This window comes from Rhipicephalus microplus, chromosome 5 (assembly GCF_043290135.1).
Source record: "Rhipicephalus microplus isolate Deutch F79 chromosome 5, USDA_Rmic, whole genome shotgun sequence".
In the NCBI taxonomy this organism is placed as follows: Eukaryota; Metazoa; Arthropoda; class Arachnida; order Ixodida; family Ixodidae; genus Rhipicephalus; species Rhipicephalus microplus.
Window position 1 is genome coordinate 102,959,873 of NC_134704.1, and position 27,850 is coordinate 102,987,722.

Here is a 27,850-nt window from a genome sequence, read left to right on the forward strand (position 1 = left end):
TGCCCCTCTTTCCTGCTCAGCTTCCAGTGTGCTCAGAGAGGCGAGAAAAAAAGTAATAACAACGTGCTACAGATCGTTGGAACTGTGCTATACTGGGCGTACACTAAAAAATGTTGTGTGGCAGTCTGTTCATCAACCATTAAACTCTATTGATGAAACGATTCGATTGTTACTTTAAAGAAGTTTTGCAGATACCCTATAATGTCTACCTAAATCTAAGCACGCCGGTGTTCTCCCATTTAGCCCTCATTGTAGTGAGCCCGTCGCGACTGGGAGCCGAATCCGCGTCACTGAACATAGCAGCGTGAGAAGTCAAGTGCTAAGCTATTTCGGTGGTATCTCGTAAAAGCCACAAATGAAGAAAGTATACTATACTCCACAGGTGGACAATAAGTTGACTGAGTTATCAAGTTGCCAAACCTCGACCCCGAGTATGGCACCTGGATAATATTTGGTATTACTAACAGAAATGCTTTCTTAACGACACCGCTATTTGTCAGTCTTTCAACCTGAAGCACAGTTATTCGTATCATTTAGTCCTTCTTGTATAGAATGTAGATACGTTGTGACAGATTTCTGCTTCAATACATGAGTAATGTATTGTGATGTATTTCTCGGTTACTTATGTGCTCGCTTGAGTGATAATTATTGAGTGAGGGGTCAAGACAATCACTTCTACTGGCCATATTTTTCTTATCCGTACTGTTTCCTCATGGTTATAGCCACGTCATTGCCTTGAGCACAGGGGGCGTAGGGGGGGGGCAGCCAGCTGAGAGGTGAGGGTGGGGGGTAGGCACGCAAAATGTCAAAGTGTCACTGATGAATTCTTTTCTTTTGCAGCGGACCACAGTCAGAAAAAGACGAACAAGCAATGAGGGTCATAAAAGAAGAAGAAATTTCTAAAATGGTGACTCAGTTTTCCCTTTGTTTTCTGCAAACATACTTAAGAAGGGGTCCTTGCAAGCTATAGATGACGGTCACCATAGTTGCATTTTGTGAGCCCTGTGACGCTTGTATATTATCCACCCCGAACACAGGTCCTATATCTACTCTTCAGTTCTTGATTGCCGTAGTGCCTCTAAATTAGTGAAGTCACACACAATACGAAGCAATAGCAGGCCTGAATTATGAAGAAATGAATATATGCGAAAATATTCAAGCACCTATATACCTGTATGACGAATGTTTAGTATCTATTGAATCTATTTTTGAATGTGGTCCATAGAGGACATCACAGCTGAAAGCAACCAAGGAACTCCTAAAGTTTCTATAAAAACATGGAAGATCCCACGTATACGTGGGAATCGATGATATGCGAAGCACGAATAAGGAAGGTTGATATGGCACTTTAAAATCAGCAAAAAGTTATCAAGCGGGCGTAAATGATGCCACGCATGACTTCCATGTCATGATTATCATGCTTGCGCCTAGCATTGGTGTTAGTCGTCTATTCACGTCACGTAATACCAAAGTTGGTATAGGTGAAGCTAACAAAACAGCCGTGAGCATGCTATGAGTGTAACGTGTCATGTTTTACATGACACGAGTGTCATGATTATCATGTTTAGACGCGTCATTAGCTTCGCCACATATTCAATACCAAATTTGGTATATTTGAAGCTAGCGAAAAGAGTGCGTGCGAGTGCACTATGAGCGTGGCCTGTAGTGATTACTTACATGACATGCACGTCATGATTCCCACATTATGGTTTGTCCCTTATGTCCGCCATGCAGTCATGTCATACCATATTAGTTTTTCAATACGTCATGTTAACGAAACCACTGCAAGAACAGCAAGACCATAAGATGTAAACATGACATTCGTGACATACACGTGGTGATTTTCATGTTATGACTAGTCGCTTAGGCTCGTCATAGGCTCATGTTATGCCATACCAATTTTGGTATATATCCCATTATCGGAACGGTCAGGAGAGCTAAAAGCCGTAGGTGGCTAGATATATGGATAGACATATACGGTGAAAGTCACCGAAGTTCGCGAAGAAAGCGAAGCATTTTTTTGCGGACTTGTACATGCGGCTGTGACAGCCATGTCTCGTACCACGCGAGCGCGTCGAACATACAACTCACTGTATGTTTGTGTGTGTTTTGTTATGTGCTACCTTTCTCTTTCTTCCCTCTCTTTCCGCTTCCTCTTTCCATCTCCTCATTCCCGTTTTCCCGTGTAGGGTATCGAACCGGCTTTCCTAGACTGGTTATCCTCCCTACCCTTCCTTATCTGTCACTTATTCAACTGCTTGGGCTGTGACGTTCGAAGTGCTGGTAATCGTCGCTTTGTCCTTATGGAGCATGAAATTTTGATGGCAAAGAAAAACTAGTGCATTTGTTCCGTTTTTGGCTGATCATCCACTGTTCAAATTGACTGTGGTAGCTTCGTTTACGCAATTATAGCCACGTAGAACTAAAAAAGTTTTAAAAATAAACTGAAATTGCTTTGATTGCAAAGGTGTACATATAGCGTCCTAACTCAATTAGCGTAGTCTGAGTGACAGCCTTTACCCAGATTTGTAGCTTATTGTGAATGGTTTTTTTCTCAGGGATACTTCGAAATTGTTCGAGCATACTTCAAGTACTCTGGCGCATGCGCACCGATTGCACTGTCATGCTTTGTAGCGAGTGCTGCATTTGTGGCCTGTCAAATGCTTTGCATTAAATCGTGGACGACAATGATGATGGGCATTACCGTAAATACGACACGCTCAGACGGGAACATTCTACGATGGCTCGCCGTGTTTTGCATAGGAGACGGTAAGTCAATTTATTACTATGAACAAATGAGCTTCAGAAACACCAGCCAAAAGGATCACAAAGTTCGTAAGTTCACGCTCGTAGCAATATGAAAGATGCGTATTCAAAACAAATATATAGGAAAGGGGCCCTTATAGTTAGAAAATTTCCTTGTTTATCCAATGATAGGTGCCCCCCCCCCCCCGCCCCTTGATCATGCAAAATTCAAATCGCTAGGAGACTCACAGAAACCAAGTTGTAATTGTTATATACTAGAAAAGTATTTTCTGATTCTCTTACTCGTGAATTTTGTTATAATGCATTTTAATGAGCCTGCGTATTGTTAAAGGCGTTGTTTTGTTCTAGTGAGGGAGTACTGTGGTCAGCGCAGGTTTAAATTCAGCGAAAAATACACAATGTTAAAGCAACAGCGTTATAAGGCTTGTGCCACAGAGATCCAGTGTTGCTGTTGCTGTCGTGGGGGCTGCCTCAAAGGGAAAAAAATGCCGCTTGGTGCAAAGATAGTGTTTCATACAATAAAACTTAGAGGGTAAATCGCGCTTTAGCGTGCGTCAGGGTCTCCTTCAACCACGATGAAGATGATGGGAAATTCCGACTTCGTATTTGCTTCAGATGAATTACGTTCTTGATATTTGTTGCACTTGTTCACCGAGCCTAAAACATGGAGATCTGCACTTATTTCGAATTTAGAATTAAAACTTGTTTCATTCTTATGTATGTAAAACTTATTGTAGAAAGTTAGCGTGACCGCGAAATTAAATTGAAGCCGTTACAAATTTAACCCACAAACTATCATGCATTGCTCTGCAATAAGATTGTGTACTTGAATTATTTGTTGCATGTGTTCAGCGGGGAAAAGAAACATGCGTGATTTTCTCTCGACACTGCGTGAAAGTATATATGTGCGTGGAAATAAAATTTTCCATCCTGCAAGAAACACTAACAAACACTAAACGTATTTGCTGCTGGTACATCAGTCGTTGCACCAAACGTTCGTAAAAAGGGCATACTGGCGGCAAGAAAAAAAAAACTGTATGTGATACATACAGTCGTAACGGTTAAGGTGCCTTTGATGTCTCAGACTAGCGGCGTCTGATGACCTGACACCTGTCGTGGTGCGAGCTGGGGCGTCTCCCACTGACGCGGGAAGATAAATAAGCCTTCTGGTGAATTCCGCTTGTCGAGCGGGAGCAAGTCTTCTTGCTTGGCGGCGGAGAATACGCATTCCGCTGGTAGACCTTGAGCAAGTTCACGTTTTTCTGTGTCATATTCGGAGCAACACCTTCCGCGACGGAGCGTTCTGGGTGCTCGGTCTTGCAGAGACGGATTTTGCCAGAACTCCGAAAATGCATTGTTGTCATTTCCGGTATTGTCAGGCAGCTCAACGGCAGCTAGGTTGTTTTCAACGTTTTCTGAGGTGGTGTATAGTCTCTCTGTGCACTTGTTTACATGCTTAAAACGGTGTTGTTTGACTCTGCTTGAACATGCTGCTGCTGCTTTGCTTCTCAGTTTGAGCGACAGAGAGATCACTCGTACTTCAGCAGCAACGACGACGAGCCATACGTGCTATACGAAATGATGTATGAAAAATGTTTCCTGGACCGCCATGTGCACTGTGAAATATAATTGGCTACGTCGAGGAAATTTCCGGTACTGGTTTAGTGATGTATGCGTGAACAAGTTCCGAAGCGACCTCACGCGCGGTATTCATGTCTTCCACGCTTAGATCTACCTGGTTTAGAGCAATCCGAGTGGTCGCTCCGGAATTTCGGCAGCCAGCGGCTAGTCAGTCGAATGGCCCCCGGCTTTCACCGAACACACTTTGGAAATTACTGTGTGTCATTTCTCTATTTTATTTTTTGCATCGCCATCATAATCGACAGAGCGTGGCAAGGGACATAGGTTAATCCTCTCTTCCCCCTCTCGCCCTATGAAAACTGCCGGACTATAAATAAAGTTTATTCATTCATTCATTCATTCACAAGTGACTGGCGGTTAAAACAGCAAGATTGACACGCGGTACTATTCTTCATAAGCATGAAGATATGGAGAGGGCCAAGCACATCTCATTTTCCAAACCAGAGGTGGAGGGCGGAAAGCACTCCAACAAGCAGCTTTTTCGGGCAACTTGATAATCTACAATGGGAGGCTACGTGTTCTCATTAAAGAGAGTAATATAAATGGTAAGTTAGCTTTCTCCCGCTCTCTCTCTCTCACACACACACACAAAAGAAAGAGCCAACTGAGTAACTTTTGAATGTGCCCATCAGAACCACGCATGTGCCTGAAAAGTATGCAAAAAAAGAAAGACACACTATCCAGGTGTCACTTAAAGGTGATAATGATTGATATGATAGATATGTTGGGTTTAGCGTCCCAAAATCAACATATGATTATGAGAGACGCCGTAGTGGAGGGCTCCGAAAATTTTGACCACCTGGGGTTCTTTAACGTGCACCCAAATTTGAGCACACGGGCCTACAACATTTCCGCCTCCATCGGAAATGCAGCCGCCGCAGCCGAGATTCGATCCCACGACCTGCGGGTCAGCGGCCGAGTACCTTAGCCACTAGATCACCACGGCGGGGCCACTTAAAGGTGATGCTCTTCTCAACAGATGTAATATTGCGTGGCAGAAGCTTAGAATCGCACTCGGCTTGAAAAAATTTCCATTACCAAACGAGTGGGTAGTTGAAAGGCCCACCCTACAGAAAGGGCTTATTCATAATTAATTACCATGATCAACCACAGCATCGACAAAATGTGCGGCTGCGCTGGCGCGATTGTTTCCGGACGAAAGCGTAGTGGATACTTCATCAATTCGCAAAAAAAATATTTGCATAGCGGGCACCTAGCAACTGTACTTGCGGTAGGCTTTCTTAGGATAGTTTGAAACGGACAGTGTTGAGCGCACACACGCTCTCTCTTAGAAGCATGCATGGTTGAAGAATCCATCGAGAACTGTAGCCAGGCTAACGACTGAGAAGACGGTGTGAACGGGTTCCAATTATTGGATCGCGTACCACTATCAATTACGAAGGTTAGGAGTCCTCGAAGTACATCCAGAGTCCTTGTGAAGAGACCCGCTCAGCCCACGTGTGCTGAGAGAAAGGGGAGTCTTGCTGAGACTGCGTCCTAATATCATCCAGTATTCAAGCTGTCATCATTCCGGCATAATTATAAGGAAATAACTTTTTCCCAAAATAATATTCTTTGGACTTTTCGTACATTCTTCTTCTTCTACTTTATTATTATTATTATTATTATTATTATTATTATTATTATTATTATTATTATTATTATTATTATTTTCCAGTCATCCTAAAGCTTGCTGGAGGCGTGCTGCTGGCCCACGCCAATCGCCACCGTTGCATGGAGCTGCACGCCGACATGCTGGAGCGCGTCGCCGGCAGTGCGCTCTCTTTCTTCGACGCTACTCCGAGGGGCCGCATCTTCAATCGCTTTTCCGTGGACCTGGAAATGAACGACACTCGCGTATTTGTATTCTCCAAGCAGCTTGTGCAAAACATACTCTATGTGTTCGCACGCCTAGCTGTGATTGGGACTCAGGCGCCCTTCGTGTTTGCCCTCACCCTTTGTGCTGAAATCATGTTGCTATTTTGCTTGGTGAGTTCCAGCGTTTCTATACCGCCATTATGAAAGCGCTTTTTTTTGTTAATGCGATAGCTTTTTCGGCGACTTCTCGCGCAGTGTTTTAGCGGTCATTTATGATTGTATTGTAAACAAGTTCAATGAGTGCAATGTATAACGCAATGAAGCTGTCCCAAAGCTGAACTAGTATTCGCTTCTCGAGTTATCGATATTCTTACATTCGGTTGTATTACGAACGTGCTCTGAACTTTTGATGTGCCCGGAGATTGATTGCCTCTAAAATTTAAGTATGCATGCATGCCTAGCAAAGGAATACACGTGCACAGATCGGTAATTAAAGGTGGAACTCACCAAGACTAATTATGTTCCTCAACCAGACTCAAATAAACTCAGACTCACCGAAATATTTCTCACTCGGATTCAAGCTCACCCTAATATTACTCAGCGGAATCCGATCCGAGTATGGTTGAGCCGGAGTGACTTCAATCATGAGTGAGTTTACCGACCTATGCCCACGTGCATGGGAATGTTCCCGTTGCTTAAAAGGGTACTGACAGAAAATTTCGGGACCGAGATAGCCTGCGCGATCAGTTCTTGTGAACATTCGTATATCATCTGCAAGGTAACAACAGCGAATGAAGTTTGGAAGGTGTTTAAAATAATTTCGAAATTCGCGTGAGCGACCGACTTCATAGCGTTATAGACACCCTCGGAGGTGACCCCGAGGTGACCCCCTGCTTCCCTCACGTCACCACGCTGCTGTCAACAAAAGAACTCATCATGACGCCATAGCCGCCATTTTTCTTTTGCCGCGTTAGTTCCCGAGGTCTATATTTCTCGGCGTTTGGTTGCAAGTGCGTGGCCGTGGAGCACGCTTAGAAAGATTTTAGTTTACCGACATTCCAGTGCCGTTTACTATTCGAAAGTAGTTCTTGATGCGGATCATGCAGAAGTACGTCACTGTTCTGTGTGGTGACGTAGACAAGAGTTGCACACGCTAGGTGGTGATAGTTGCACCTAATTTTTGGAATTCCCTCAAACCGAAACTGAAACTGATCAGTAATGAGGGGCCTGTAAATAATTATCTATCGTGTGTTGCAGCAAACCATGCGTCGTGTCATGACTAAGAGCCCTAGAGCAATGCATTGCAGCAGAAAAATGCGAGGCCAAATTTTTTGTGTCAGCACCTTTTTAAGCAAAGGTTCTTACCGTCCTCACCAAGTTTCCTAGCTAATTGTTTTTTTTTTTGGTGTCCACTTTTTTTCTTATTCAGCGTTACCTGATACGTGGCACGATGCTAGGACGTCTATACGAAAGCACCCGGCTGTCTCGACTGCTGCAGCACCTGACTGAGACACTCGACTGCATAGGACTGATACGTTGCTACGGGGTCATGGAGAAGTTCTGCACTCGGTTCAGACGCATGTTGATGGTGTACTTGGAGTCCTTCAACATGTTCGTTTACTGCTTCGCCGTAGGACGCCTTATAAGCACCATGTGCGCCCTGCTGATAATAGTGCTCACCGTAGCCATCATTGTGGCACCGGCCTATGACGACCCTGGTTCCGCTGCAATGGCTGGCCTCTCTCTTCTTTCGGCATTTACAGTAAGCTGCTATCTTGCGACGCAAAGACTTGTAAATCGCGTTAGTAATCTCAATACTTTTCACTGCTGCTTCGGATCTATCTGTCGCCCCGCCACGGTGGTCTAGTGGCTAAGGTACTTGGCTGCTGACCCGCAGGTCACGGGAATGAATCCCGGCTGTGGCGGCTGTATTTCCAATGGAGGCGGAAAGGTTGTAGGCCCATGTACTCGAATTTGGGTGCACGTTAAAGAAGCCCAGGTGTTCAAAATTTCCGTAGCCCTTCACTACGGCGTCTCTCATAATCATATGGTGGTTTTGGGACGTTACACCCCACAAATCAATCAATCGGATCTGTGTGTCACAATGATTGGCATAAAGAAGTGAAACAACTAAAGTAAAGGCTATCTACTCATCAAAGACGCCACTTCAGCATAGCTATCTTGTCTTATTACATGTACATGCAGACTTCAAGAACACACAACGCCGTTAAAGGGCCCGTCAACAGGCTCCGAAACGTGCAGGAAAAGCGCACGCATTGTTACGGCGCGTGGCCAACCTCTTTATACGTGCAGTGACGTCCACTCGGCGATCAGCGACTTGACGCAGCACGTAGCTCGTTGACTGGTTTACAACAGGTCTGAACAAAAAGTAATGAAGTCAACGTCGCCGATCGTCGAGTTGACGTCACTGCGCATATAAAGAGGTTGGTAACGCGCCGTAAAAATGCGTGGGCGTTTCCTGCTTGTTTTGGAGCCTGTTGACTGGCCTTTAAAGATGCACAGGCGTGGTTAGTAGCGCTATCTAACAATATCTTAAACTTAGTGCCCGATGTTTATAGCTAAAAGACGGGACATGGCAAGAAAATGAGCTTGATTCAACAATTCATAGACATCTCGGCTCACTTGCTACCGAGTACACTGGGAGATAGAAAGGGGAGACAGAAAGTTAGGTGTGCCGATGGGATGATAAAGTTTGCAGGTATAACGTTGCAGCAGAAGGTGCAAGTCCGGCTTGAGGGGCGGATCATGGGGGAAGTCTTTGCCCTGAAAATGGAGTAGTCAGGTTGATGATGATGACAATGAGAAATTATTTGAAGGGGTCGTTATTTTCGAAAACAATTACTTTACGAGAAACCTATCACATGGAAGTTGTGGATCAGACAGCAGCTGATGAAGGAAACACTGTGGAGCATTGCGAAAGATTGAAGTGTAGAATGGTGCTGATAAAGTGTTGTTTTCATTGGGTAGAACTATGTAAGAGCCACGCTGCTGTCTACTACGCACAGAGTGCGCTTATAAGGTGCTATAAAGTCAGTTTAAAAAAGCAAATAATTAAGCCTACCTGAAGGCTTTTCTGTAAGACGCTGCCCCTTTCATGCGTTGGGACTAACTACTGAAAGGGACACTGAAGACAACTGTGAAGTCGGCGTTGATTGTTGGAATAGCGGTCCAGAAACCATGTAGTGGCACGTTTGTGCCAAGGAAGGACATATCTTAAAATAAAATCACACTTAAGTGGTCCGCATCGGGTTAGCGCACTTCAAATCACCTGCCTCAAGAAGCAGACCAACCGGACTGACTCACGTCACTGTTGCAGTGCACAACGTTGTCCGGCTTTACTGCGCTAGTAGCAGCAGACCGAAAGCAGCGAAAACGGCCATTCATCAATTTCCCAACATTGGCTTCAAGATTGCAGGTTGTTTCTCGTTTCAACTGCGCCCCGCTAAATGGCACCACCTGTCCTGTGTAACGACACGAAAATTGAATTTTTCAACCACTCGCGTCATTCCTATAGTACCGTCCGGCGGTTCTTTTTTCCATGAATCAAACAGAAACGAACAAGCAGCATTTTATTGCGTCTCTGGATGCACGGAAGGTTCTTTATTTAGGGCAGTTAGAATGATTACTAGTGAATAATTGTAGACGGTCCATGTAATGACGTCAGGATCATTTTGAAAATGTCCTACTGCGGCGCTTGTGCTCTTGTGCATTTACCTTGATTTCTTGGTAAGTATGGGGCGCTGTAGTAGATAATATAGTCGTTTTAGATGTCATACATTGAGCTTTAACAATGACGTAAATTGTTATTTGACTTTAGTGTCCCTTTAGGCATGTAACGCAGATAAAGACGTGCCATTGCATAGTGATCTTTGTAATGTGTTTTTTGTTATTTAAAACACGTCACCGCAATGAAATCATTTTGATCACGTATTTACACTTTGTATCATAGTACTACACGTTGTATTGCGTCGATGAGTATTGTTCATGAAGCAGGTGCAGTTATTTTGTTTGCTCTACGTCTCTTTGTTCTACTGCTCTATTTGTATAATGTTCTTCTAACTTCTTGTTCATTTATGCTGCTCTAAATGCACCACATTTGCTAAAAGCTTGAATTCCCAAACCGCTGGCTTGTACGCGGGCCCTGAGACATTCTCAAGTGGTTTTTTAGTCGCTTTTTGCCTGAAGGACCCAACCCTTGTTGAAAGAAACTTGTGCAACTAAAGATTGACTGATTGAATGATTCAACAACAGGCTACATACGACACATTACGATGGAAAGACATATGGTTATACTAGCCATGGCACGCTAATGCATAGGATAAGTTTCAGGTGTGGCCACCAAGGCTGGCACCGCCTTAATCCGGCAGTATGAAGGAGGCTTTGCGTCTAGAATCGCAAGAAGTACAGGTCCAGATTGTAGCTACCAAACGCACTAGGTAACAATTGGTTAGGTCGTATAGTAAAGGACGCTGAATAGATTTGAATAGCCAGGCTTGATCAACGTGCATTATACTTAAGTGCGTGTGTGTTGCTGCTATTCGCCTGCGTCTAAATGGAGCCGGCGTGGCTATAGACTAAAACAACTTTGCAAAGCAACATCTTACCACGAAGCTACCATAGACGGTGTGTGAAACATAGCCGGCTATAATTTGCGGTTGGTTCAATGCGCTGATAGTGAGATGAAGAAATTCGCTAAAGTATAGATCACAGTGCCCGTAGACAGTACAATGGCGGCAGATGTCATGAACTACTTTGTTTACCATTCTGCAGGTTCCATTTGCCTTAGTGGTGGTTTTCGTCAGCGGATTTTGGAACGCCTTGGGTGAAGCCGCTTTTCAGAGGGCGCTAGAATATACTAAGCTGCCTTTGGAGAAGGTGCGTACTTTCTTAGTATACCGGTCACGACGAACAAAAATGACCAAGTTGATTTAAAAATTAATTGGTCATTGATTTGTCACTTGAGCTCAACATCGCATGTTGTAGGCAATCTATTTCTGAAACAACGATGTGGAATTGTGCAGTTAGTGACATAGGTCATTATCAAGAAAATTATCTGACACTGAATACTGATGACCAATGGGAATCAGACGCTGTTGTGGCGTATTGTAGAAGCTGGTAACGCTACGCCTATGTTAACACTTAAAATACATTTCGTCCAAAACCTGATCCCTTGGACACAAATACAGCCTGTAGAGCATCTATAGTTTGAATCTATTCATGTCTTTGAGAACAGGCACATATTTACGTTGGAAACATTTGATGCGCCAGCTGGCTCACATTGGCAGTTGTCGGTAGCATGCCCTTTCTATTCTGCTGATTATATTTGTACGTGATTTCAGTGTCGGCGTCGTTGGCTCTGAGTAAAAAAGCAGCGTGGTCTGTGATCACGAAATTGATCAAGGTGCAAATAAAATGAATAATGAAAAATACGTCTGAGTGAGGATAAAACCCAGGCCTTCTGCGCGACAGAACGGTGCTCAATCACAGAGTGAGGTGGTTGCTTGTAACTGCAAGTTAAAAAAAAAACAGTAAATTGATGTCATCGGGTAAAACGAGTCTCCTACGCATGTAATATTGCGTGGCAGAATCCTAGGGTCACGTGAGGCATCAAGACATGTGTATGTACAATGCGTGAAGGTTTTGAAGGTCTATTCGTAACCAAACCCGCAAGAATTGGAGCGATAAGCTGAGGATGTACCTGAGCGAAGGCCAGAGTTCCGCGACAAATGGTGCCGAAATCACATGGGGCAACCAGTGACTCCCAACGACGTGGACAATGAGTGACGGTGACTAGGAGTTTTCACTAGAAACCGCAGCCACAGTAACCTAATCCTCATTGCAACCACACCCAGGAAAGCAGCGAGCTTAACCGGCTACATTAAAAGCAAGCAAGGCGTGGTCCCAACGAGACATGAACCACTTTAAAGCTAAACGCGCTGCGGGACGAACGCAAAAAGGAAAGTCATGGATGAGGCACCCTCATGAATGAAAGCGACTGCAACGGACGAATGATTTTCAGCAAGGTTATAGAAAAGCTCGGCAAAAGCCGTGACGAGGTTCGGAAGATCAGTGCCGAAATTGAGGACGTGATCTCGGTCGAGGAACTGCAGAAAAAGTATGATTTGTGAGCACAATATAACGGCCAGGCACTTGAGACCCTGACATACCAATGTTGCTGTCTTGAAGATCTCAGCCTCTGCAACTAGAGGCAGACCTCTGCTTCGACTACGATCAGGACGTCGCCTGCACTAACCACAGCTTTGTCTCAGAACTTTGGACCGCGTATCCTTACGCTGACAATCAAGCCATTTCATGGGGACATGTGTCGATGGATATCGTTTTGGCAGCGGTTCGACTAAGCTGTCCACACAAACTCATTTATAACCACGACAGATAAATCTTACGAATAGTAAATCACAGGTATGATTGCCGGATTGTCAAAAACAATACCATGCTACGAGAGTGCCATCCAGCTGCTAAAGGAGAAGTTTGGGTACGAAAGCAGGATCGTACTGCAGCGCTTCAGAGCACTTCGTGAACTGCCGTGAGTTACACATTCATCGCATAAGAGGGGGCTGCGCAAGCTTTACGACGCAGTTCAGCTAAATGTTCACTGCCTCTACGTCCTGCACGTCTCAGAAGTTTTTCAGCGATGCTCTATGACATCATACTTCAATTCTTGCCACAAGGAATTGTCATTTCGTTCCAACGCCATAGACGTTTCTAGGAGGAATCAGAAAGATTGGAAACGTCTGCTTCAGCGGAGGTACCAACAACGTATTTTGAGAAACTTGAGAAGCTTTTACGATATACATAAATTGAGATAAAAACAAAAGATCAGTGTACTTCATCAACGTCCTCTACCAAAGGCATCGAGAACCACGAAAAACATGTGACTTCGGCATCAGTCCTACATGCATCGGGATAATCGAAGCATGCAGGCTACGAATGCTTGTTTTGCAAGTCGACAGAACATGAAACTGGGGGATGCAGCGTAAGCATGACCATACCAAAAAAAAAAAAAAAAAGAAACGTGTGCCTAAATGTATGTTTTGCTATCAGTGTACAATGAAGGGCCACCGCGCGAACGAGGTCCGGCGGAGGTTGGTGTGCGCGACATGCAAAAGTAGGCATGATGCAACGATGTGCGACCCAGATTATTGCAGAAAAAGAAGCGAGAAGCCTCTGCCTTCAGTGGCTGACCAAGCCACTGAAAGCAGAGGGTTCGTGGTGGACTGCCGTTAAAAGTTGTCTATTTGACAAAACCGTCACTTTAGAGAACTTTCGTTCTTGATTGTTGTTTTACCAAGACGTTATACATCAGAGACAACATCGACGGAAGTAGTGAAAGCTTGTTTACTAAAGTTGGCCTGGTGGGGCGCTTGGGACTGAATATCATTAGACACACTTGCCCATCGGTGAGCACGTTTGCGTCTGACTCCCCTTGTCGTGTGAAAACCTAAAATGTCGTCAAGGTTCACCTGCGGACCCAGTTTGACAAAAGCGAGCTCATTGAAGCCAAATTCAAGCCTGTAGTTTGCCACGACATCTCAATATCGGCTCTGAAATGCTCTTTCGCAGCCAAACTACGTGGGCAAAATTACCGGCTCGCAGACTAGCAAACTGCGCCTCGACAGTGCGGCGAGAAAGGCCTGTTCATAGGATATGACCAACTGCGGTAGGTTGTGAGCGACAATAATACGCAGCAGGAAAGTGCGAAGATTGGTCGCGGTCAAGACCACTCTCGAATAGACATTGCAAGGTCCTGTCACAAAAGCGAGCTCCGTAAACAGAACGTCTGAAGTTATGCTCTGCGTCCTTGGAGTGCTGGAGTGCAAGCGACCGAACTTAGAGGATTAGAGCAATACACATGGAAAACATTTTAATCGCTGAATGCCGAGGACGTCGCACCAAATAAAAAAGTATTCACAGACCGGGAAACACCTTGCCTCTTTTCCAGAGCAAGGTTAGAAAGATTGAAAAACGGTACCAAGTATCCGTTCCATGTGAAGACAAGGACACCGAGCTACTTCATGAAAATTGTCCAGCCGGAGTTACTCACTCGCAAGAGCCGATGCTCAACGTGAAATTTCGCCGACGAGAGGAGTTGGCTACCACAAAAACAAGAAGTTACAAGTCAGCGAGACCATAATTCTGGGCCTTCTGAACGCGACCAAGTTATTATGGCCAGTACTCCACGCTCAATAGCTACATAGAAAACGATTTAGTTCATGCCTGTTTAGTCAGATTAGAATGTGGCAGTCTTCAAGAGGCCATCACGAAAGGGTAGCAGTGTTTAAGCTCGCCACCGCCGCCGCCACCACCACCACCACCACGACCACCAACCCACAGACATCTTTAACAATCATCAGCATCAAAAATATCAACAAAGAGAGCAGCAGCGCAGGTTGATGGTTGCCTTACAGACATATAGGGGCGCTTCGTTGATATTCAAAGGGAAAAGCTCTGCCGCAGTGTGCTAATTGCAACTGTGTTTGGAGTAAGCATATTGGGATAGTTTAAAACGGCCAATTCATTGTACGGAGCTGTTAATTCATTGCGGCATAGTTCAGGCATGCGCCGAGATTCGAAGCTGGCTTAGCGATTGAGAAGGTGATGCGCATGGAGCGCACTATCATGTTCTACTATCGAAGGCAAAGCTCAAGCGCCCTCAAAGTTATTGAATGCAGCTTATAATCTTTCAGTTTAAAAAGCTTTCTATTCGAGTGGCACGGTGATTGCACCTTTCTGCAGCATTGTGTGTTTCGTAATTATATTGATTGGGAGTGAACCGCTTGGAAGATGAAATGTTGAAATGTAAGGAAGGAAGGAGGAAGCGACATGATGACAAAGCGACACACACCCACTCACCGACAACGCCGTTTTTATTCATTTCGAGGTTGCTGTAGCACTAGATAGAGTAATGCAGAAAATTGTGCGAGTTTCGTGCAAGTCATGTACCACTCCTTTTTCTCGCAGGAGGTTCTATCCAAACACGAAGATTCCATCGGCAACACAAAGGAAAGAAGTCCTGGGATTTTCATTCAACCTTACGATGACTGGTGGCCCAGTAAAGGGGTCATTAGGTTCGAAAACTTCAGCGCGTCCTATCGCCCAGGAATCAGCGAAGATACGCTCAAGGGTATCACCTTTGTAGCAGAGGCGGGAAAAAAGGTACGGCCCTGTCGAAATGCGCCACCTACGGATCTCGTGTCTCGTGGAAACACGGCTTGTAACTAGGACTTGCTAAAGGTCTCTACTGAAACGTCTGTGGTATTAGTGGGTAAAAATTCACTGAATCATTTCGGCATGCAACTCTAAAGAACATATCCGTGCTTTCGTAACCATTTTGTGTGTATCAGTGTTCGTAAGCTATGAGGTTTGTAGAGGCACACGCCCTAGAGTGAGGCTTCTGGCTTGAGATGTAACCTATGTGCAGCTATGTATGCAGCTATGTATGTTCAAGCCTGCGAATTTCATTTTCTGCTTATGAAATCTGACCACAAGTAAAGAGAAGCAGGTTGGTTATCTTGTGAATCGGCGACCCTACAGAGACACAGGAACGATGATGTGGGCCACATTTCCCTAAAGTTTCTGATTTCACTCCCGTTCGCAGTTGGCTGTGGTGGGGAGGACTGGGGCCGGAAAGTCATCGCTGGTCCTAGCGCTTCTTCGCATGATTCAGCGCACGTCGGGAGCGATCACCATTGACGGAATCGACATAAACTCGGTTCCACTGAAACGCCTACGTACTGCAATCAGCGTCATCCCGCAGGTGAGCGAGAAGAAGCAGTGCTTGCGCATTCCCTCCTAGACTTCACGCGGGTCTGTAGTGAGGCATTGTACACTTTATAGCTCACAAGACTGCTTTTTGTTGCATCAACCAGCTTACTGCCTTCTTGATTGATATATATGTGGGGTTTAACGTCCTTATGATGTAGTGGAGGGCTCCAAAAATTTTGTCCACCTATTGCATTCTTGAAGTCACTAGAATGAAGGTTACGGCGGAATGGCGTTTGTTTCAGGATGTAAAACTGAAAAACAATCGCAGGCTTACTGGCCAGTGGAGAAATACTCGAGAAACATTACATTAGTAGCAAAGTGAAATTTCTCTACGGCTGTTACCTTAAACAATATTGCTCGCCTCTCAGTTGTGAAACTGATGAAACTATAGGGACATTTTTCAGTGAGTGAGCACCTAGTTTTGCGGGCATATTTCAAGTAACATTCTCATTATGAAATAGTCTTCATTGCGTTCTCACATTTTGGCTGTTGCTAAGTGGAAATACTTCCGAAAATTTGTTGTGTTTTGGCTTCCTTAGCTTGCATTGTTGTCAGCATGTATTGCAGCATGATTAGCAATACACCTAAGAAGACAATCTTAAATTGTTTTATTGTACGCGAAGTGACGTTTGCCCAACCTGAATATGCACTCTGCTTTATATGGACTCATTTTACTTTGATGCGTATTTCTATATAATGTGCACATTGCCTTACTTGTGCATTTTTGCTGTATTTGAATATTCATCCTATTTTGTAGTCCCGCTATGGTAATAATTAAGTGATAAAAGTTACCTCGCTTTTTTGTCACTATTTATTCGCTGCTGAATGTAAGGTCCCCCAAGTCTCATCAAGTTGTTCTTGGCAGCTTTTTGTCTTGGGGAGACCATAACATTTTTGTGAAAAATAAAGTTTGAAGCTTGAAGTTCAAATTTCATGGCGTTCCTTAAGCATTCGTTGAGGCTTTCGAAGCTTTCTTTTAGCACAGTGACAACAGCTTTTTGCTGCTGTGGAAGAGAATTTCCATTTTAACCTGAGCCACTTTCTTTTTAGTGTTCCTTAGACCGAGGTAATCAATGATATTCAACTAAACCAGTCGACACAATGAAATTACATTTCTTTTAGGACTATTCCATGTTTACTGGGACGTTGCGAGAAAATTTGGATCCACAAGGCTCACACTCAGATGAGGTTCTCTGGAGCGTTCTTCGAAGCGTCCACCTAAGTGAATTCGTGGAAAAGTCACCTGAGGGTCTTTCATTCTGCGTGTCTCAAAAAGGAGAAAACCTGAGGTTAGTGAAAAGTGCGTTCTGCTATCGACCAATTCTCTATGCGCCTTGTAAAGTTGCTTGGAAATAAAATAGCTAAACCAAGCTCTAGTTCGCCTCCATGTTTCTGAAAATATTGTGGAAGCAAGGGGATTCAAGATTAGCTAAATATGTAGTTATGACAATTGTATTGCCAATTATGGCAATCAAATGATATTATGTTTTGAAAAAAATATTTGTTTTCTCAGATGACGTTAAAGAAGTGTTCGCGCTTTTAAATAGCACCCACCACTTACATTCAAGGTAATAAAAAATTACTGAATATCGTAGGCGTTACCAAGAACCCAATCAATTTCGTGTGAAGTCAATTGCTATAAGTCTGACTGAACGTTTATTAAGGGATTCTTTGGAGTAAATTGTTTGTATTTTTGTTATATTAAGATCAATATCAATAATATACATATTGTGAAGAAGAAAGAGCGTTGTTGGCAAGCAACATCGCCACCGCTTGGGTACTGGGTGCTGGGCTTCGCTCGCTCGGCTCGTGCTGATCATCGCCGGCATCTGCTTGACCGTTGCTCTTGCACGATCGTGTTTCTTCGTAGGACCACCGTCGCAACAGTCGTCAATAAACCCTTTTTCAATTGGTGGAAGGTGCTGACATTCCCCGTCGCCTGAACCTGGGTGCTGCCATTCGCCATCGCCTGAACCTGGAGCTGCGCAACCGAACGCTACCTCCCATCATGGCTACCAACAACGCGCAACCTGGCTCTTCCCCTCCATCCCCCAGCAACCCCGGCGTTCTTCGTTTGCGAGAGCCCAAGGTCTTTAGCGGAGCTGATGAGACCGACGTGGAGGACTGGTTCGCTAACTATGAACTGGTGAGCGCTAACAACAAGTGGGATGACGCGGACAAATTGATTTACGTCATCTTTTACCTCACTGACGTGGCCGAAATGTGGTATAACAACCACAAAAACGACATCACGACGTGGTCCATCTTTAAAACCTTGTTTGCTGACGTTTTTGGCCGACCCGCAGTCCGCAAGTCCAGAGCCGAACAACGCTTGCGGACTCGCGCACAAAAGCCAACGGAATCTTTCACCAGCTACATCGAAGACATTATTGGTCTTTGCAACCGTGTGAACACCACCATGCCCGAGTCGGAGAAGATTCAACACATCCTCAAAGAGATAAATGACGGTGCGTATCAGCTGCTCCTGGCCCGTAATCCTGCCACCGTTGCGGAACTTGTCACTTTGTGTCAAAGTTTCGACGAGTTGAGCAAGCAGCGCGCCCTGACTCGCCCATTTTCCTCACACGCCGACTCGCTCTCCAGTCTCACTTCTGTTCCCAACCACTCACCAACCCTGCAAGAGATTAAAGACATTGTGCGTGAAGAAATAGCTCGGCAACTGTCGTTGATTCCCTTCACGCAGCAGCCGCCGTCCTCTCGTCTGCCCTCACCACTCCGCAACGTTATTGCCGAAGAGGTAGCTCAGGCTGTTCCCGTCGCTGCCCACCAGCAGCCTGTGGCCATGCCTGTTGCCCATGCACCGGCTATGCAGCCCGTGGCCGCGCCCCTTACGTATGACCAGGTGGTACGTAGCAGACCCCGCCAGCAGCATTTGCCACCCATGTCTTCAGTCGCTCCCCACTCCGCCCCATTTTCGACACCTTGGGCCGCACCACGAGTCAGCAATTCCTGGCGCACTCCTGACAATCGACCGATCTGCTACGCCTGCGGTACTCCAGGACACGTGGCACGATACTGTCGCCGTCGCTTCCAACCACTCCACGACGCTACTCGGCCGTTACCGTATGACCCACAGCCCATGCACATACCTGCTCCCTATCCCTCACCGCAGTATGGATGCACTAACTTTCCTGAGTCTCGGTCCACACCAGCCTCAAACTCACTCTCCCCGCTCCCCATCTCCTCGCAGGCGATCACTGTCCCCAATGCGTCCTAGACCCGCTTCCTCCAACCGGGAAAACTGAACGCCGCAGTTCCAGAGGCAAGAACTGCGCCGTCGTCGAAATGCTCAAGTCCTCGCACTTCACCAGCTAACGTCGTTGCTATATCTGTCGATGGTGTTTCTACCTTTGCCCTCGTCGACACAGGTGCTGCCGTTTCTGTTATAGCCGCCCAGCTCTGCCGCTCGCTACGCAAAGTGACCACGCCGCTCTCTGGACTATCGCTTCATACAGCTAGCGCACAACAAGTTCGACCTCTTGGCACCTGTACGGCCCGCATATTCATCCAAGGCTCTATGTACGTTGTCGAGTTCATCGTTCTTTCGGTGTGCTCGCATGACGTTATCCTCGGGTGGGACTTTCTGTCAAATCATCATGCCATCATCGACTGCGCACGCGCTGAAGTTCAATTTTCGCACCTGTGTGACGAACCTTTGCACGAAACCCTTGAGCGGTCGCCAAAACTTGTCGTGCGTGAGGACACTGAAATTCCGCCAGCCTCTCTTGCCGTTGTCCCGGTTTGCTGCGATGACTATAACGATGCTACAGTAATGTTTACACCTTCCGACATTTTCATGAGCCGCAGAGCCGTTTCCTTGCCTTTCGCTACACTCGACGTCACTGCGGGCCGAAGCGATATTTTCGTCCACAACCCCCTTTCTGCCCCGCTTACGCTACTTGCCGGTGGATGTCTCGGTCGAGTGGAGTACCTCGATTCCTGTTTATTCCTTAACATGCCAGACGAATCGTGCAGTAGCGCCTCGACCGAACTTCATGCCCTTTCCCCACTGGAGTGCTCATCGAGTGACACCTTCTCGAGTTCCATCGCCGACACCTTAAGTGCCCATGAACGCGCCGAGCTTCTTAATCTCCTCCAGCACTTCGCGAATTCATTCGACGTTTCTCAGCCGCAATTGGGTCGGACTTCCGCAGTGCACCATTACATTGACACCGGTTCGCACCAGCCATTGCGTCAAAGGCCGTACCGTGTCTCTGCTGCAGAACGTCACGTCATCAACGACCAGGTCGAAGAGATGCTACGCCGTCGCGTTATTCGACCATCGCACAGTCCTTGGGCATCTCCTGTCGTTTTAGTTCGAAAAAAAGATGGATCGATTCGATTTTGCGTCGACTACCGGCGATTAAACAAGGTGACGCGGAAAGACGTCTATCCATTACCGCGCATAGACGACGCCCTTGACAGCCTACAAGGAGCCGAATTCTTCTCCTCCTTAGACTTACGATCTGGATACTGGCAGGTTCCTATGGCAGAAGCTGATCGCCAGAAAACTGCGTTCATTACACCAGATGGCCTGTACGAATTTAACGTAATGCCATTTGGTCTTTGTAATGCTCCTGCCACGTTTGAACGGCTCATGGACAACACACTGCGTGGACTGAAGTGGTCTGTGTGTCTATGTTACCTCGACGACATTGTCGTTTTCTCTCCCGATTTTCCTACGCATCTGCTTCGGCTCCAACTGGTTCTGACGTGTTTAACCAACGCTGGGCTCCAACTGAACCTTAAAAAGTGCCGCTTCGCCGCGCTAGAGCTGTCCATCTTAGGGCACATCGTCTCCAAGCATGGTGTTCGACCCGACCCTGCAAAACTGCGAGCAGTCGCTGAGTTCCCGAAACCTACTACACTGAAAGAATTACGCAGTTTTGTCGGACTATGCTCGTACTTCCGGCGCTTCGTGCGAAATTTTGCATCGATCATGTCACCACTGACCAACCTCCTACGCGGTGATGCAGACCTTTCATCCTGGTCTTCTGACTGCAACGTCGCGTTTGCCACGCTCCGTAGTCTGCTAACATCTCCTCCAATTCTTCGGCATTTCGACCCAACAGCTGCAACGGAAGTTCACACAGACGCTAGTGGGGTTGGTCTAGGCGCCGTCCTCGCCCAACGCAAGCCGGGCTACTCCGAATACGTCGTCGCTTATGCGAGTCGCACACTTACTAAAGCTGAGGCCAATTACAGCGTCACTGAAAAAGAGTGCTTGGCGCTAGTGTGGGCGCTTCGCAAGTTCCGCCCTTATTTGTACGGTCGCCCATTCGACCTGGTAACGGACCACCATGCACTTTGTTGGCTCGCCACATTGAAAGACCCTTCTGGCCGCCTAGCTCGGTTGGCACTGCAAATCCAGGAGTACGACATTCGTGTCATCTATCGCAGCGGACGCAAGCATTCTGACGCCGACGCCCTGTCGCGTTCGCCTTTACCTCCCGACTCGGCCTGCGGAACCACTGGTATCTCCATCGCATCTCTCGACCTCGACTCCTTTACCAGTGAACAACACAAGGACCCGTGGATCGCTTCTCTTTTTAACTGTCTTTCTGGATCGTCAACCACTGCGGTACCACGATCTCTCCGACGTCAAGCTGCTCATTTCGCCATTCGTGATCGGCTACTACACCGACGCAACTACGCCCCCGAAGGTCGTAAGTGGCTCTTGGTTGTCCCGCGCAGCTTGCGATCACAAATCTGCGCCTCCTTTCACGACGATCCCCAATGTGGTCATGCCGGAGTTTTCAAAACTTACGAACGCATTCGCCATCGCTTCTACTGGCGCGGAATGTATAATTTCGTTCGAAAATTCGTTATGGGCTGTCCTGACTGTCAACGTCGCAAATCACCGCCTTTCCACTCGTCCGGTGCGCTTCAACCGCTTCCGTGCCCTGCCAAACCTTTCGATCGGATCGGAATTGATCTCTATGGTCCTCTACCAACAACATCAAATGAAAATCGGTGGATTATAGTCGCTGTTGACCATTTAACACGCTACGCTGAGACCGCCGTCCTTCCAAGTGCCACTGCGCGGGACGTAGCATCCTTCATCCTTCATCGCTTCATATTACGACATGGTGCACCTCGAGAACTACCAAGCGATCGAGGTCGAGCCTTCCTATCAGAAGTCGTCACGTCTCTGCTTTCTGAATGCCATGTTGTTCATTGCAAGACCACGGCATACCACCCGCAGACTAACGGGCTCACGGAAAGATTTAACCGCACCCTTGGCGATATGCTCGCCATGTATGTGACATCCGATCATACTAACTGGGATCGCATTCTTCCATTCATTACGTTCGCATATAACACCGCGGCACAGTCTACCACTGGATTTTCACCTTTCTTTCTTCTTTATGGACGCGAACCATCCCACACCATCGATACTCTCCTTCCATACCGTCCTGACGCATCCGAATGCCCATCTGTGTCCGAAGCTGCCCGAAATGCGGAAGAGTGCCGTGAACTCGCACGCACCTTTACGTCTCGAGAACAACAGCGCCAGAAAGAAAACAACGTCGACTCTTCACAAAGCCCCAGCTGTTCCCCGGGATCACTTGTATGGCTGGCTGTTCCTTACCAAACCCCCGGCATTTCCTCAAAACTCGTTCCAAAGTACGAGGGCCCATACCGCGTTTTGGAGCAAACCTCGCCGGTGAATTTTCTCATCGAGCCACTTTCCCCATCTGACGACATGCGCCGGCGTGGACGTGACATCGTCCACGTCGCCCGCCTTAAGCCATATTATAGCCCTCTGCCTCCAGACTCTTAGGTCGCCAGGATGGCTCTTTTTCGGCGGGGGCAAATTGTGAAGAAGAAAGAGCGTCGTTGGCAAGCAACATCGCCACCGCTTGGGTACTGGGTGCTGGGCTTCGCTCGCTCGGCTCGTGCTGATCATCGCCGGCATCTGCTTGACCGTTGCTCTTGCACGATCGTGTTTCTTCGTAGGACCACCGTCGCAACAGTCGTCAATAAACCCTTTTTCAATATATACATCTTGGTACTGACGGGAAGATGTCCTTTCTTAAAAACAAGAAAATTAACATGTCTGATCACTCCACTGTAAGAATCGCTTATAAATGAAAGGGATACGCGTCTCCAGAATAGTAATTGAGTTTTTATTCAACAGATGAGTCCATGCTTAAAAAAAAAACAGTTGCGTGCAGTGCCTATCCAGATTTCATTGTCCTGAAAAAGCATAGTGACTTAGATTTGAACTAAGACTACTGTTGGTTGGAAGTTGTGATTACAAACTAGAGCAATGCATGAACATTGTTTTCATGTTCACTTTTAGTTAGGATGCCCGCCTTAAGAAAAGTGTTCATTCGAATGTTCCCTATGAAAGTGGGCCGTACTGTACCTTGATAAATCAGAGCTTGCAGGATGCATGGTGGTGGATTTGATTGATATGTGGAATTTAACGTCCCAAAACCACTCTATGATTATGAGAGACGCCGTAGTGGAGGGCTCCGGAAATTTAGACCACCTGGGGTTCTTTAACATGCACCCAAATCTGAGCACATGGGCCTACAACATTTCCGCCTCCATCGGAAATGCAGCCGCCGCAGCCGGGATGCGAACCCGCGCCCTGCGGGTCAGCAGCCGATTACCTTAGCCACTAGACCACCGCGGCGGGGCAGGATGCATGGTGGTGTTTGGCGCGCCTATAGCACTGTTTTATGTGGACACGCCTACGTTGGTCATAGTGCGTAACTTGTTCTCAAAGTACTATTCGTAAATAAGCACTATTCGTAAATAAACCCTTGATGTAGCAAAAGTACGCAGTAATATAAACGCGGAAACAGCATGCGGCGAATACCACGCAAAGATGGCATTAACAAGCACACAATCACTAATTGGCGACAGCGCTCGTGGAGTGCGTCTCTATTGGAGGAAAGGAACGGCAAGGTGTGCATGATCTAGCAATTGGGTAACCTACATTACTGATCAGGCATACACTGCCACACAGCGCTTCAGAAACGCGAAATACGAAGCTTGTAGCTTCAGCCGTGACTATACCAAGGTGTTCCGCTGCCCACTGGCGTGCCTCTTGCTACACCAAAACACATTATAGCTCAATGTTCACCCGTAGGCGTCGTCGCCTTTCTATGGTGCTAGATAAAGCAGTTTTGTAAGTTGGTGCCATCACGCCCAACGCGCTAGACAGCCGGGAAGCACCATTGGTGCATGTTCAAGCACCACTACGCTTTAGATGAAGTAGCGCACTCTGACATGACGCCAAAAAGCCAAGCGCACAGCTGGGCAGTTACGCAATCGAATCACCGCTAACGCTGCCTTGGACCTACAGCCTCTGTCGTTGCGTACACTTCATTGAAATGAAATGGGAATGAGAATCGGGAAGCCTAGCTTCGCTGCGCTGACACTGCCGAAACGTTCTCTGATAGCGCTCGGTAGTAATATCATGCAGTACTTCAAGACAGTGTTCCTAGACAACGACAGCGCCTTTTCAAACCAAGATCATCATCAGAGGTAAGGGGTGTGGGATATATAAGGCGTGTTTGTGAACCTTAAAGTACGTTGGCGGTAGTGCAGTGGGTACAGTGCCCGGTGCTTATTCGTTGTGGGCAGAGATTGTTGGTTCGGCTCCTATGTCATCCAAATCAATGAAACTTTTCTTTTAGTTTTTTTTTGTGATCAGCATATCACCGTCGTGTTTTTTGGCCGAATTACGCCAGTGAAGTCTTGGTGGACCTCGGCGTAAAACACCTTTGTGCTAAAACTGTAAATAGCTTTCGAAAAATCCAAGTAAACATTACTCCCCGTAACAATGTATTGGAAGGTTAACTGGGAAAGGCCAATACTTATTGCCCTCGACGACATGCAGTGCTGGACAGCGACAACTGGTGGCACTCGCTCGTGCCCTTCTGCGAGCCACAAGGATTCTGGTGCTGGACGAAGCCACCTCCCAGATGGACTCCGACACAGAGCGAAGGGTGCAGGCTAGTTTGAGGGAAAGCTTTTCGCACTGCACCATTATCACGATAGCACACCGCATCGACACCATACTTGATTATGACAGGTGAGATATGTGGTGTACTACGTTACTAATATTAAATATACTTCATTGTACGTAACATGTTGAAGTGACAAAAGCGCGAGGCCAAAATAAACTAGGCGCTTGACTGATAATCTCCTTGCAGCGTGCTGGCACGCACGATGCTCTTTGAGCTCCCTGTGACCATCGTACCAGGACACCCTGAATGAGCATGCTGCTAGGATTATTAGCTGGACTCAGTGAGGCAGTCGTTCAAGTTACTAATTTTTATTTTGGAGATAGTCCTGAGCACAGCTTTAGGCCCTTGTGTCCGAAAACATTCACACAGTATCGGCACAAGAAAGCATCCCGCGGTATTATGTCGCGGGTGTCATGACAAGGACATGTTGTCTGAAGCCTGCAGGAACGGGAGGCCGCCATGGAAAATTGCAAAAGAGTTCAACGTCGAGCGTTTCTTCCATCAGTACCTTTGCGCGGGTACAGGTGTCGTGACTCTAGTGTGGCACATTGGCAGATCACAGTATCAAACCAGGAAAGTAGAGACAATGCTATTGTTGGTATTGCCATCGTTCGTCAAGAGCTTTCGAACGTCGGCCTGGAATCTGTGTGCACCGCCGCCCCCTCCCGACCGACTGACCGTTGTCCGCCTGTTTCCTACGCCCAAGGCCAGAGACAATATAACACGTGGCTAAAGTGCAGCATGTCTGCAGTTTTAAGCTAACCTTTCTAGCAAGCTGCGTAATTGAATGTGGCCACAGCTGTTCTCAGTTCCTGTTGCCTATACTGTTTTGCTATAAGAACTGATACAGGCTGCTTGCGGAACGTTTTCTGGCTTCTGATATAAAGTTACTGCTCTCACTACAAAAGGACGGTATGTAATAGAGCAAGTTGAAGGCTTGTGCGGCAAAGCTTGGCATCCTCCCGAATCTACCACGAAGCTGCAAGCAGAACCAATCCAGCTTTCTCCAATTAAAAGCTGCGCAGTTGGATGAAATTTTCTCCATATTCCAGCATCGGATTTAAGAACTGTGGTTCCTCTCTACAGTACCATCACAATCTTTGCAAAGGGGATGGATAAATGATTTCAGAGTGAGAATGAATTGAAAGCACCTCAAAGGGGCGGAATTTCTAAAGCAAGTTCATGGAACTGCGTTTGCTAGTAAACTTTCTGTCATCTGGCCAGTGCTGCCATAACATTTTAGAGGTTCAGACCGTGCGAGCCTATAAAAGGCATCGGCTGACCCTGCGACGTGTGTGTATATAGCTATATGCTGAATCTGTATACGATCCTTTGTCTCTATGTGATTTTTATTGGTAGAAAAGAATACAATACCGTACAGCCCCTTTTCTGTTTGTGCTTTGGTATTAGACCCTGCCCCATATGCTTGTTAGTAGTTATGAGAAATAATAATAATGTGCGCTAATTCTTCCCGCAATGCAGGGTTGTCGTCATGGGAGACGGTCGAGTATTGGAGACTGGTGGTGTACAAGACCTGTTGTCCAACCCATGTTCTTTGTTTCGCGATATTGCTATCAGTGCAGGAATTGATGTACATAACAGAATGCCAAATATATTGCCAAAATAAAGCTTTTATGAACGTCAATAGGGTGTACTTTTTGATGCCGTAGGGCAAACTCCCGCATGAGTTTTGTAATAATTTGGACGATGACGTTGAGAGTGCAGCTTACTCTAGCCTCTATCTTCTATTTTTCCTTGTTTTGTGTAATTTTCCGTCATCCTCTCAAAGACGTCTGTGGCATCAAGAAGATTTTCCATTACTAGGCCGCTTCCGAAAAGACGCGACCAGAAGAAGGATAAGATTCTGGGACTTTGGCCATGGCCTAGCCAAGCAAACGACCAAGACAGACGTCTGATACACCCCACCCGCCATCGAAACAACCAGATCAGCGAGCGGGCGAACGTAACTGTGGTGACACCAATGAACCTACAACTGATGACGACGCATCCAAAATATTGGGACTCGACGAGAAGGTGGACGATTGGTTGGACATACAGGAGGACAACTTCAAGATGATAAGTTTCCGAAAAAGCAGAACTGAGGGTATTCTGGTATTATATCACCTGTATAGAGCAGGTGAATCCTAGTGCTTTACATTCTGCAGTGACATCCGTCATTGACGCTCAGCCAGTTCGGAGATATTTCACTGCGCAAAAATCGCTAATGCTTGGCGTGGCCACTGAAGATGAAGTAAATGCGCTTTTCAGGTGTGGCAAGCTGTGTGGCATAGCAGTTAGTGCTCGTCCTCCTAATGCCTACTTGCGAAACACCTGCTTGATCAGAGGTGTTCCGAAGGGGTACACATAGGCGGATCTTATTGGATACACGAAACTTCAAGGCGTGATTCACGTCAGGAGAATCATTAGAAGAGAAATTTCTTCTACAAATAAGTGGAAAGTTAGACCCACGGGTGCGGTGGTACTTGCGTTTACCCCAAGGACCGAGCGACCTCTCACTATTAACGTTGGATTGTCTCGACATGATTCACTCGACATGGAACCACTGAATACACGGAGCTACCACCGAGGTGCTTTAAAAGCCAACGTTTTGGTCATGTGGCAAAATTCTGCAAATAAGAGCTGCGATGCAAACTCTGTGGAAGTCCACATGACTTCAAAATTGCAAGGCGAATTTAAATGTGGAAACTGTAATAGTGACCATCCAGCCAGTTATAGTGGGTGCCCATTTTGAGTGAGAGCGCTGCATAGACGAAAAGCCTTTCTTACGGGACCTAAACCGAATAAACCAACTA

General features: G+C 46.4%; 1 protein-coding gene across 1 annotated transcript in view; it reads left to right on the forward strand.

Moving 5' to 3' along the window:
* LOC119173771 (ATP-binding cassette sub-family C member 4) overlaps nucleotides 1-26,682 on the forward strand; it is a 124,246-nt gene extending 97,564 nt beyond the window's left edge. The window contains exons 18-27 of the mRNA XM_075895835.1: nucleotides 841-907; nucleotides 2,559-2,769; nucleotides 6,086-6,396; nucleotides 7,655-7,987; nucleotides 11,017-11,121; nucleotides 15,226-15,420; nucleotides 15,863-16,021; nucleotides 17,152-17,318; nucleotides 24,908-25,102; nucleotides 26,520-26,682. Coding sequence (XP_075751950.1) covers nucleotides 841-907; nucleotides 2,559-2,769; nucleotides 6,086-6,396; nucleotides 7,655-7,987; nucleotides 11,017-11,121; nucleotides 15,226-15,420; nucleotides 15,863-16,021; nucleotides 17,152-17,318; nucleotides 24,908-25,102; nucleotides 26,520-26,664 — 1,888 coding nt within the window. The 3' untranslated portion in view covers nucleotides 26,665-26,682. The remainder of the gene's footprint in view (nucleotides 1-840; nucleotides 908-2,558; nucleotides 2,770-6,085; nucleotides 6,397-7,654; nucleotides 7,988-11,016; nucleotides 11,122-15,225; nucleotides 15,421-15,862; nucleotides 16,022-17,151; nucleotides 17,319-24,907; nucleotides 25,103-26,519) is intronic.
* Nucleotides 26,683-27,850: the final 1,168 nt, after the last annotated feature.